This window comes from Physella acuta, unplaced genomic scaffold (genome assembly GCF_028476545.2).
Source record: "Physella acuta isolate Inbredline_101_S28 unplaced genomic scaffold, ASM2847654v3 ptg000408l, whole genome shotgun sequence".
NCBI lineage: Eukaryota > Metazoa > Mollusca > Gastropoda > Physidae > Physella > Physella acuta.
In genome coordinates this window covers 156,352-168,334 of record NW_026731927.1, presented here as the reverse complement: position 1 = coordinate 168,334, position 11,983 = coordinate 156,352, and the positions used below count along the sequence as shown (strand labels likewise).

Genomic DNA, 11,983 nt, shown 5'->3' with positions numbered 1-11,983 from the left:
GGTGGTAATTGGGGTAATTGGGCCATCTAGGGTGGTAATTGGGGTAATTGGGCCATCTAGGGTGGTAATTGGGGTAATTGGGCCATCTAGGGTGGTAATTGGGGTAATTGGGCCATCTAGGGTGGAAATTGGGGTAATTGGGCCATCTAGGGTGGTAATTGGGGTAATTGGGCCATCTAGGGTGGTAATTGGGGTAATTGGGCCATCTAGGGTGGTAATTGGGGTAATTGGGCCATCTAGGGTGGTAATTGGGGTAATTGGGCCATCTAGGGTGGTAATTGGGGTAATTGGGCCATCTAGGGTGGTAATTGGGGTAATTGGGCCATCTAGGGTGGTAATTGGGGTAATTGGGCCATCTAGGGTGGTAATTGGGGTAATTGGGCCATCTAGGGTGGTAATTGGGGTAATTGGGCCATCTAGGGTGGTAATTGGGGTAATTGGGCCATCTAGGGTGGTAATTGGGGTAATTGGGCCATCTAGGGTGGTAATTGGGGTAATTGGGCCATCTAGGGTGGTAATTGGGGTAATTGGGCCATCTAGGGTGGTAATTGGGGTAATTGGGCCATCTAGGGTGGTAATTGGGCCATCTAGGGTGGTAATTGGGCCATCTAGGGTGGTAATTGGGCCATCTAGGGTGGTAATTGGGCCATCTAGAGTGGTAATTGGGTCATCTAAGTTGGAAATTCTGACATCTAAGTTGGTAATTCTGACATCTAGGGTTGGAATTTGACCATCTAGTTGGGAATCGGGCCATCTACGGGGAAATCTGGCAATTAGAGCGACGCCGGAGACAGTTGAAGTCTATTTAGACGGCTAGAATGTGTCTTGTTTAAAAGGCCATAATTAGACCAGACAGTTTGTGTTGGGTGGTAATTAGACTAGGAAGTTTGTCAAGGGCGTTAATTAGACTAGGAAGTTTGTTAAGGGCGGTAATTAGACCAGACAACCAAGTAAACTCCATGTTCTAACGACACAACGCTCCGCCAACCCTACACACCATCCCTGGCAGCACCAATACCTACAGCAACACAAACTCACATGTAAGGTGTTTTACAGCCTCGATACAACAGGTAGATAATTTTAAATCGATTCCACCCCCGGGCCGCTCGGTCATCAATGTACCTGTGGTTATAGATCTGCTCGCTGCTCGGTCATCAATGTACCTGTGGTTATAGATCTGCTCGCTGCTCGGTCATCAATGTACCTGTGGTTATAGATCTGCTCGCTGCTCGGTCATCAATGTACCTGTGGTTATAGCTCGGTCATCAATGTACCTGTGGTACGCTGCTCGAGAGAAATGCCGTCGAGTGCAGGACAGCCTGCTAGACAGATGCACTTGCCGGCAAGACAGATGCACTTGCCGACAAGACAGATGCACTTGCCGGCAAGACAGATGCACTTGCCGGCAAGACAGATGCACTTGTCTGCTAGACAGATGCACTTGTCTGCTAGACAGATACACTTGTTCCGCTGCGTAAAACAGCCAGTCTACACAGCTGAACACATCACGCACTTCGTCCATTCTTTAATGCATCGTCGGCTGTTGTATCTCTCCCCCGCAGTTAACTTATCCCCCCCCCCAGTGTCCTACCTCTAAAACAGGTCTTGTCTCTTCCTATCCTCAACCATGACCTATTCCCATACAATGACCTTCTACTAGGATCTGCATTTTCTTGCCCTCAAGAAAGACATTCTCGTCAGCAGCATTTTTAAAGACCTGTTGTCTGCTTACCCCTGTCTTCAAGAATGACCTACTGTAAATGATGACCTACTACTAACACCTGTCTTATTATGCTTTCCAAAATGACCTGGTTGACACATTGATCATTGCCACACCAACAAGTTCCCCACGCCAACCAGTTCCCCACACCAACCAGTTCCCCACACCAACCAGTTCCCCACACCAACCAGTTCCCCACACCAACCAGTTCCCCACACCAACCAGTTCCCCACACCAACCAGTTCCCCACACCAACCAGTTCCCCACACCAACCAGTTCCCCACACCAACCAGTTCCCACACCAACCAGTTCCCCACACTAACCAGTTCCCCACACCAACCAGTTCCCCACACCAACCAGTTCCCCACACCAACCAGTTCAACAATGATCTGTTCCCCATGCTGACACCCTTTCACAATGACCCCCCCCCCCCCCATCAACCAGTCTAACGCGGCATCCTGCGCCCAATACCTCCCATCCTCCACACCGCCCTACGGCTAAGACATGTTAGCGCCACCCATTGCCCCCCCCCCCCCTCCCCCAGCTAAACTAGAGCAAACACCTCAAGTCACAGGTAGTTAACAGTCCACACAATCTCAGGTGCAAATGTCACTGACTCCAACAGTGACAAACTTTCAAGAAACTCGTTACCCTTGACCTTTCACCTCCAACGTCAATTTAGTTTCCAGCACTAAGGGATGACCCTTTGTGCTGGTGGGCGACTAATTGTTCGGTATGTCGCGCGCCAATTAGCCCATGGCAATACTTGGGGATTCCTTCAGCTTGTAATTAGTTAGACGCTAATACACAAGTTAGACACACCGGGACGATGAAAGGGATAGCTGTTTTTTAATCAGTTCTACTGTCATCAAGTTCTATTATCATCAAATTTACTGGCATCTGTTTACTGTCATCATGTTATCGATATCAAGTATTACTGTCATTAGATTTACTGTCATCATGTTATTGCTATCAAGTATTACTGTCATTAGATTTACTGTCATCATGTTATTGATATCAAGTATTACTGTCATTAGATTTACTGCCATCAAGCAAAAAACGTCATTTTTCCCCATCAGGTCTATCCATTATCAAGTGTATCCATAACCAAGATTATTCTTTTATCATCCTTCAAGGCGTGTCTGTCATCCGTCAAGATCTGTTAGACAATACATATGTTCTAAGAATACTGATAGTGCAAACAATGACCTACCATTTTTATTTTCTTATCTGCCAAAGCCCTGTTATGATGACTGTCATACTAAGGGTCAGGATATGGGTTAGTTACAAGGTTAGAGTTAATCCTAGTGATAAGGCAAGGATTAGAAAAGTGTGATTAAACTTAGCAAATAACTATAGCTTCCACACGACTCTAAAAATACCAATGTTATGGTAAAAAATTTGTTTTAGTAGGATAATCGTCAGTGCAGAGCTTAACTTTTCTTAAAACCCATTCTTTTGTATCCTGCTGTTTTCCTATTATTAGATTTTTCATTGAATTTTCAGAAAAAAATTTAATTGACCGGCATTCGAATACTCAAATATAAATATAGAGAAAATAGCTAACGAAAATAACAATGCGTGTAAAATGTTAAAGCAATTATCTACATGCGATTTAGCGTTGGTGTTTTGGTTAGGTTTTAAATTGATGGCTAAAACCTAGAGAAAGAGCAGGTAAAACACAGGTGGGTCTATCAAGATGGCTGGGCGTTGACAGACTGGTGAGCTGACTTAGCAGACGTGGGCCGTTTTATTGTACTCGCGGTGTGTCACGTGGTTTTGTTTACATCGGCTCATCAACTGCACGGGCATTGCATTAACACGTCTGTTGGTTTGAGTGTATGTTCTAGAACACAATTTGAATTGGCGGACAACATAGATGTCACTCCCCCCCCCCCCCCCCCAAACTTCAAGCCCCTTTTACGGATTAGTTTGAAAAAGTGTTATGGTTACTCAAGTTAGATGATTTCTGTTTTAAAGAAAGTGCTACAGTTACAGATAATTCAAATTACTGATTTAAATGCGTTTATATATATATATATATATATATATATATATATATATATATATATATATATATATATATATATATATATATATATCTTATTGCTCCCTTAATAAACTAATATTCGGTGTAAGCGGTACAGCGTACTTTTCTCCAATTGTTTTACCACTTGTGGCGCTGTTCAGATGTAGACTATTGTTTGTCTTAAGGAGGGAAATCAGATCGTAAGGCTCCGATAAGACATATGGTCCCAGGTCTGTGGGTTGGTTTAGACCCACCCCCCCCCCCCTGTCTGTGAGCTACCTGTAGGAGTGTTACCTGTCTGTGTTACCTGCCTGTGTTACCTGTCTTTGTTACCTGTCTGTGTTACCTGTCTGTGTTACCTGTCTATGTTACCTGTCTGTGTTACTTCCCTGTTTGTAACACGTTAGTTACCTGTCTGTGTTACCTGTCTTACCTGTCTGTCTTGTCAGTCTTTGCGCTACCTGCCGGACTGTTACATGTGAATTACCTGTCTCTATACCTGTCCGTGTTACCTGCCTGTATGCAAGTCTGTTACCTGTGTATGCATTACCTTTGTCACCTGTCTATGCTTAATGTCTTTATCTCCTTCCATTGATCACACAACACAAAAATATTCCACCATCTGTTCTCTCCACATTTCAATACAATATAATGACTGTATAAAATATTCTCATTAATTAACTTAAGATGCCTATAAAACTAATTAACAGAACAACATAAGCTATGTAGTGTTATGTAATAGAAAATTCTTATAACCTTATCCATCTTTGCAATTATTTTCAGATTTCACCGCCATGGGCTAGACACATAGCTGGATTTTAAACTCTGGATACACGTACTAAGTGTAAGATGGATACACCACGTCATTACACGCACCACACCTGGTGCCACCACTGAAATTTTGTATCACCTGTGTGGCTGATCACCTTTTTCACAAATTACCAGTGGCGATGATCACCTATTTCACAAGTCATATGAGTGATTGATCACCTATTTCACCAGTCACCAGTGGGGTTGATCACACATTTCACAAGTCATCTCAGTGATTGATTACCTATTTCACAAGTCACCAGTTGTGTTGATCACCTAAAGGGTTGTCACCTATTTAAAGTCAACTCAAGTCATCTGAGTGATTGATCACCTATTTCACAAGTCACCTGTGTTGTTGATCACCTATTTCATTATAACATCCCGGATACTAGAGCAGCAGGAAGTGACGTCATTAAGACCACCTCCATGTGTTTGTCGTTTAGAATTAAAACAACATCACATTACTAATTGGCTAGATCTGTGTAAAGACAGGCTGCCTGTGTGTAAGATACCCTGCAGGTCAGGAATCTACTTCCGTGTACTTCTATTGGATACGTGTGCTGTGTGCAAGATGTCGAACAATGGTCAAGGCTTATGATGACCAGCGTGTAAGGGTGTCAGCTGACAACATGCTCCTCTATGTGCTGGCCACTTGTTGTCTGCTCGCTTCTCTGACACACGCAGGTGAGTACCTCTTTTGTCATGCATGTTGGCTCTTCATGCTCTTTGATGTGCTGCACTGGCCTACAAAACTAACCTACAACACGGAACTATAGTATTGACCTACAGCACTGACATACAATACTGATCTGCAATAATGACCTACACATACTGACCTACAATAATGACCTACAATAATGACCTACAATACTTACCTACAATACTGACCTACATTACTGATATACAATACTGACCTACAAAACTGACCAATAAAATTGATTTACACTACTGACCTACAACAGGGAAGTATAGTACAGACCAACAATATTGACCTAATCTGCCACTCACTGCCTACAATGCACATGTTAAAGAAATAACTGTATAGGCAGAACTGTAATCAATGTGATACTGAGTGCTCCCAACATACAAAAAACAAAACAAAACAAAAAAAAAACAATACGGAGAGCTTTTAAACGCTGAATCTCACCATTTTTTAACACGCAGCCATTTGTCATCCTTTACACCCGTGTACCCGCTAATGGCTGATGTTTCTCTGATGCTACAGCGGCTAAATCTACCCCAGCTATTCCCACACTCACCCCATCCCACCAGCTTATGGCTTATGTTTCTTTGATGCTACAGCGGCTAAATCTACCCCCGCTATTCCCACACTCACCCCATCCCACCAGCTTATGGCTTATGTTTCTTTGATGCTACAGCGGCTAAATCTACCCCCGCTATTCCCACACTCACTCCATCCCACCAGCTATCAACTTGGGCTACATCGGTTTGTAGCGGTCTTAATCCATTACATGTCTAATGTTTGGTGGGTCTAGGACCGGTCTTAATCCATTACATGTCTAATGTTTGGTGGGTCTAAAAACGGTCTTAATCCAGTTTATTGCAAATGTTTAATGTCTTTTAAACAGTTTTTAATCACTTACATAACTTAAGTTTGGTGGGTCTATAAAAACAGGTCTCATTCTATCACATAACTATCAACCAAGGCTAGATTTGTATAATAAAAAACTTGTCTCATCATATCGCATAACTATCAACCAAGGCTAGATTTGTATAATAAAAAACTTGTCTCATCATATCACATAACTATCAACCAAGGCCAGGCATGCCTAAAAACGGCCTGACAATGCCATCTAACGCTCGCCCTGGATGAGACCTTCCTTTCACTGGATGCCACAACCCCTGCCAGACCGGAAGTAGCCAGATAAGTCCCAATCACCTGAGACCGTTAATTGGTGGAACCGTACACAATTTTAACGCCCTTGATGACGTGCAGATGCAGATATACCCCAGACTTTATCGCCAGTACTGTCCTGCCCTGCTCTTTGATTCCCGGAATATATGCCCAGCTTCCTGCGATTGAAAGACATCTTTCATGAAATATGTTCTCGTTTTTGGCTTCTAGACGTCGGCTCTACTGCTCATTTGTTTGCCGCTATCGTCGCAGATTTCATCAGTCGAAAGATGAGCGAGATAATAAATAACATGAGCACTGTTCACCCAAGTCCGCTGCCGGCCGGCGGAAGATATGTTATTAGCAAGACAATTCCTGGTCGGGAAAAACCACGGGTAGAATATCAGGATTGTGTGCCGGCTTAATGCGTAATGTCAAAATAAAAACATGTTATTAAGACAGTAATTTACGTCTAAAACATAGCTTTTCAAATTGGCGAGGTTTTTTTTTTAAATTATTTTTAAAAAAAAAACAAGATTTTGACTGTTATTAATGTTTTTGTTTTAATCTAGAGAACTTTCAAATAATCTTTTTATCAATATTTTAAACAAAGGCGGATTTGTTTGTTTGTTTATTTTTAAACTTCCGCAAGATTGGAATGTTGTTTTGTCGTGGCTGGGGCGATTTTAAATTTTGTTAAAATGCTGTTTAGGTGTGCTTTAGATGAGGTTTAGATGTGGCTAATACATGGTCAGTTTAGTGAGGTGTGGTTAAATGTGGTTTAGGTGTGATTTGAGTGTGGTTAGGAACATGTAAAGTTGTGTAATCTTCGTGTGTATGTGATTTTTAACTTTGTATTAATCTAAAGCAGGTAATCGTGTCAGAAACTTTGTGGTTGAGTGCCATTTAAGCTGCAACTAAACAATGAAATATTGTAATAAAACTGTGGTGTTCTTAGATGCCTTTGTGTATGTTTTAATACCATGAATCGCTTAAAACGGCATGCGGAAAATATTTAACGAACAAAATCTGGTTCGGACAAGTCAACTGGTTAACTACGTAATATCCAGCTTTGTTAGTCTTACTAGATAAAAATTTGTTTTAATGAAACAAACATTAAAGGCTACACAATGCTTGATACCCACATCACAAAACTGATATTATGTTTACGAAAATGTAGCACGCTTAACAAAAACATCATACATCAAAGGTAATTTATTTTTATCAAATAGAAACAGAATTTTAATTTTTTTAATCAGATTAGTTGCAGTGGAACATACGTTGAACTTTGAGACTACCAGAATGTTAGCCCTAAACAGGTTATAATCTGCACTGTGTCATTGTAAAAGTGGCGAAAGTAGGTCAGATTGGGTAGTTTTAAATACATCAGTCCGCGAGTCTATGTCGGACTTTACTTAAGGCGATATACGAAGTTCTGGGACATTGTTTTCCTTGTGTTTATTTCATTCAGTAGAACGATCACATTTCTCAGTATAACCAATGTGTGCGTGATGCAAAGTCTACTGCTTGTGTGTCAAGCCAGTCGGCCTATTGTTTGTGTTGTCAAGCCAGTCGGCCTATTGTTTGTGTTGTCAAGCCAGTCGGCCTATTGCTTGTCAAACCAGTCGGCCTATTGTTTGTGTTGTCAAGCCAGTCGGCCTATTGCTTGTCAAGCCAGTCGGCCTATTGCTTGTCAAGCCAGTCGGCCTATTGCTTGTGTTGTCAGGCCAGTCGGCCTATTGCTTGTCAAGCCAGTCGGGCTATTGTTTGTGTTGTCAAGCCAGTCGGCCTATTGCTTGTCAAGCCAGTCGGCCTATTGCTTGTCAAACCAGTCGGCCTATTGTTTGTGTTGTCAAGCCAGTCGGCCTATTGCTTGTCAAGCCAGTCGGGCTATTGCTTGTGTTGTCAGGCCAGTCGGCCTATTGCTTGTCAAGCCAGTCGGCCTATTGTTTGTGTTGTCAAGCCAGTCGGCCTATTGCTTGTCAAGCCAGTCGGCCTATTGCTTGTCAAACCAGTCGGGCTATTGCTTGTGTTGTCAGGCCAGTCGGCCTATTGTTTGTGTTGTCAAGCCAGTCGGCCTATTGCTTGTCAAGCCAGTCGGCCTATTGTTTGTGTTGTCAAGCCAGTCGGCCTATTGCTTGTCAAGCCAGTCGGCCTATTGCTTGTCAAGCCAGTCGGGCTATTGCTTGTGTTGTCAGGCCAGTCGGCCTATTGCTTGTCAAGCCAGTCGGCCTATTGTTTGTGTTGTCAAGCCAGTCGGCCTATTGCTTGTGTTGTCAAGCCAGTCGGCCTATTGTTGTTAAGCCAGTCGGCCTATTGTTTGTGTTGTCAAGCCAGTCTGCCTATTGTTGTCAAGCCAGTCGGCCTATTGTTTGTGTTGTCAAGCCAGTCGGCCTATTGTTGTCAAGCCAGTCGGCCTATTGCTTGTGTTGTCAAGCCAGTCGGCCTATTGTTGTCAAGCCAGTCGGCCTATTGCTTGTCAAACCAGTCGGCCTATTGTTTGTGTTGTCAAGCCAGTCGGCCTATTGCTTGTCAAGCCAGTCGGGCTATTGCTTGTGTTGTCAGGCCAGTCGGCCTATTGCTTGTCAAGCCAGTCGGCCTATTGTTTGTGTTGTCAAGCCAGTCGGCCTATTGCTTGTGTTGTCAAGCCAGTCGGCCTATTGTTGTCAAGCCAGTCGGCCTATTGTTGTCAAGCCAGTCTGCCTATTGTTGTCAAGCCAGTCGGCCTATTGTTTGTGTTGTCAAGCCAGTCGGCCTATTGTTGTCAAGCCAGTCGGCCTATTGTTTGTGTTGTCAAGCCAGTCGGCCTATTGTTGTCAAGCCAGTCGGCCTATTGCTTGTCAAGACAGTTGACCTATTGCTTGTCAAGACAGTCGACCTATTGCTTGTCAAGGCAGTCGGCCTATTGCTTGTGTTGTCAAGCCAGTCGGCCTATTGTTGTCAAGCCAGTTGACCTATTGTTGTCAAGCCAGTCGGCCTATTGCTTGTGTTGTCAAGCCAGTCGGCCTATTGTTGTCAAGCCAGTCGGCCTATTGCTTGTCAAGACAGTTGACCTATTGCTTGTCAAGACAGTCGACCTATTGCTTGTCAAGGCAGTCGGCCTATTGTTGTCAAGCCAGTCGGCCTATTGCTTGTCAAGACAGTCGACCTATTGCTTGTGTTGTCAAGCAAGTCGGCCTATTGTTTGTGTTGTCTTAAAGATGAACGTTATCGGCTGATTAGCCAACAATGTCAGCAATGTGTGGAGATAATGACATCAATACCTGGATGGTGGCCGTTATCTCCAGGTATGTGGGACACACCAGGCTCTAGACATTCTTCAAACATCAAATAGTAACTGCGGTGGTCGGGTGGTAACATCATGTATTATTATTATAAATGAGAGTTGCTTTTTTATATTTTGTATCACGGGTGTCTGACTTTCCACCCCTTCCTCCCACAGCACACCACGCACACCTACCTCCCGCATCCTATTTCCCGCATCCTATTTCCCACATCCCACCTCCCACCTCCCACACCCCACCTCCCACACCCCATCTTCCACATCCCACACCCCACTTCCAATTTCAATTCCTCCTCCCCTATCCCCCCCTAGTTAAATGACACTGTGAACATACAGCCCAGGTGTTGAGACCATCACCTGAGATAGCCTTTCTGTCCTACCTACCGCCTAACGTAATGAACGATAAAAAATAAACACACAAAAAAGGTTGAAATAGAAACTCGATAATAAGGAAGTTGTTTGTTAAGAAATATAATAAGTTTTTATAAAGTCAAATCGTAGGCGTTCCCATCTCCCTCCACCTTTACGTTAATGTCATCTGCCCCACCCTCACGTTAAAACTTCATCCTCCTCTCCTCCACCCTCACGGTAGAATTTCCCCCTCACCTCCACGCTCACCTTAAAATCCCCCCCCCCCGCCCTCACATTAAAATTAAATCCCCAGTCCTGTAGTGTGGATAGACATTTAATATCCGAGTGTCGAGTCAATGTCGCCCTCCGTCAAACATGTCCTGCCTATGTTTGTTTGTCTGTCCAAATTGTTCTGGCCAAGGTGTCAATACAGTCGGACGATCTTTGTGAATAGAGTCGGACGATCTTTGTGAATAGAGTCGGACGATCTTTGTGAATAGAGTCGGACGATCTTTGTGAATAGACTGAGGCGAGTCGTTAATAAGGCCCACAATCTGTGTACATAGCGCCGGGGTATGATAATGTGCTCGAGTGGTTTACTTCCCTTGCGTGTTCTGTTATTAAATCAATTTACATAAACACGATTTTTTTTATATCAACAACTTTATAAGATTTAATCCAGGACTATTTGATATATAAACAAGTTGATCTGAATAAAAATGTGTTTTAAATATGGGATACTTAAGTCTGATGAATTTTTTTAAACAAGTTAAAAATTGCACCATTGTGTCATATAGCCTGCACCATTGTGACCAAATAACTTGCACCATTGTGTCATATAGCCTGCACCATTGTGTCATATAGCCTGCACCATTGTGTCATATAGCTTGCATCATTGTGTCATATAGCCTGCACCATTGTGTCATATAGCCTGCACCATTGTGTTACATAACCTGCACCATTGTGTCATATAACCTGCACCATTGTGTCATATAACCTGCACCATTGTGTCATATAACCTGCACCATTGTGTCATATAACCTGCACCATTGTGTCATATAACCTGCACCATTGTGTCATATAACCTGCACCATTGTGTCATACACCTGCACCACTGTGTGAAATAGCCTGCACTACTGTTACCGCATAGTTAAGCAACGCTACAGCTCGGTGACAGCGATCAGCTCTACAGTCGCGTGAGAACGGTGCCAATAAAAAAAATTGTTTGTATAGCATTCGTGTGGAGAAGACAAGTGTTTTCCGATACCTCTTCAATCTGCTGAATTTGGAGATAATTCCAGGCTATTAATATTTGGCTACATCCTGTCGAAATCACGTGATGTTCCCCGTCTGAACGAAGGTTACATACATTAATCTTTTATTAAGCTGAGTATGGAAACTGTTGCGATTGAACTCGCTATGTTTTCTGATTTTTTTTATAACAGTTTTTAAAAGCTTAAATAATTCATTCAGAGCGTCATTTTCCTCATCATTCCAGTGAACACTTTGTAAAGGCTGGACCTTTTCTCTGTTTAGGTGATCAAATATCTAAACCACGTATGTAGGTCTGACTGGACCATTCATCTGTTTAGGTAATCAAATAACAAAACCTACTAACGCTAGCATGTTCAGAAGGATATATCAGAGATCTGAAACCGACTGGTGAAACAAAGCTATAAGATAGACAAAAGGTTCTCAAAGTTTTAGATGCCCAGAGAGTATTTCAACTGGACGTTTGACCTCCATTAACTGAGTGACCAGTGATGAGAATGTCGTTAAATCATGAAGACTTTTCTTCCAGAATGTCGTTAGGGCAGGAAGACTTTTCTCCCAGAATGTCGTGAGGGTAGGAAGACTTTTCTTCCAGAATGTCGCTAGGGCAGGAAGACTTTTCTCCGTCACTCCTCTTTTGTTATATTATTTCCACAGCCTCCC

The 11,983-nt window shown here is 43.0% G+C and overlaps 1 protein-coding gene across 7 annotated transcripts in view; it reads left to right on the top strand.

Annotated features, from left to right (window-relative positions):
- The first annotated feature begins 4,870 nt into the window (after positions 1-4,870).
- The window catches only part of LOC131942482 (hemicentin-2-like), a 115,693-nt gene continuing 108,580 nt past the window's right edge, over positions 4,871-11,983 (top strand). For all 7 annotated transcript variants that reach the window (XM_059302384.1, XM_059302383.1, XM_059302379.1 and 4 more), the window contains exon 1: positions 4,871-5,243. In XM_059302384.1, coding sequence (XP_059158367.1) covers positions 5,141-5,243 — 103 coding nt within the window. In that variant the 5' untranslated portion in view covers positions 4,871-5,140. The remainder of the gene's footprint in view (positions 5,244-11,983) is intronic.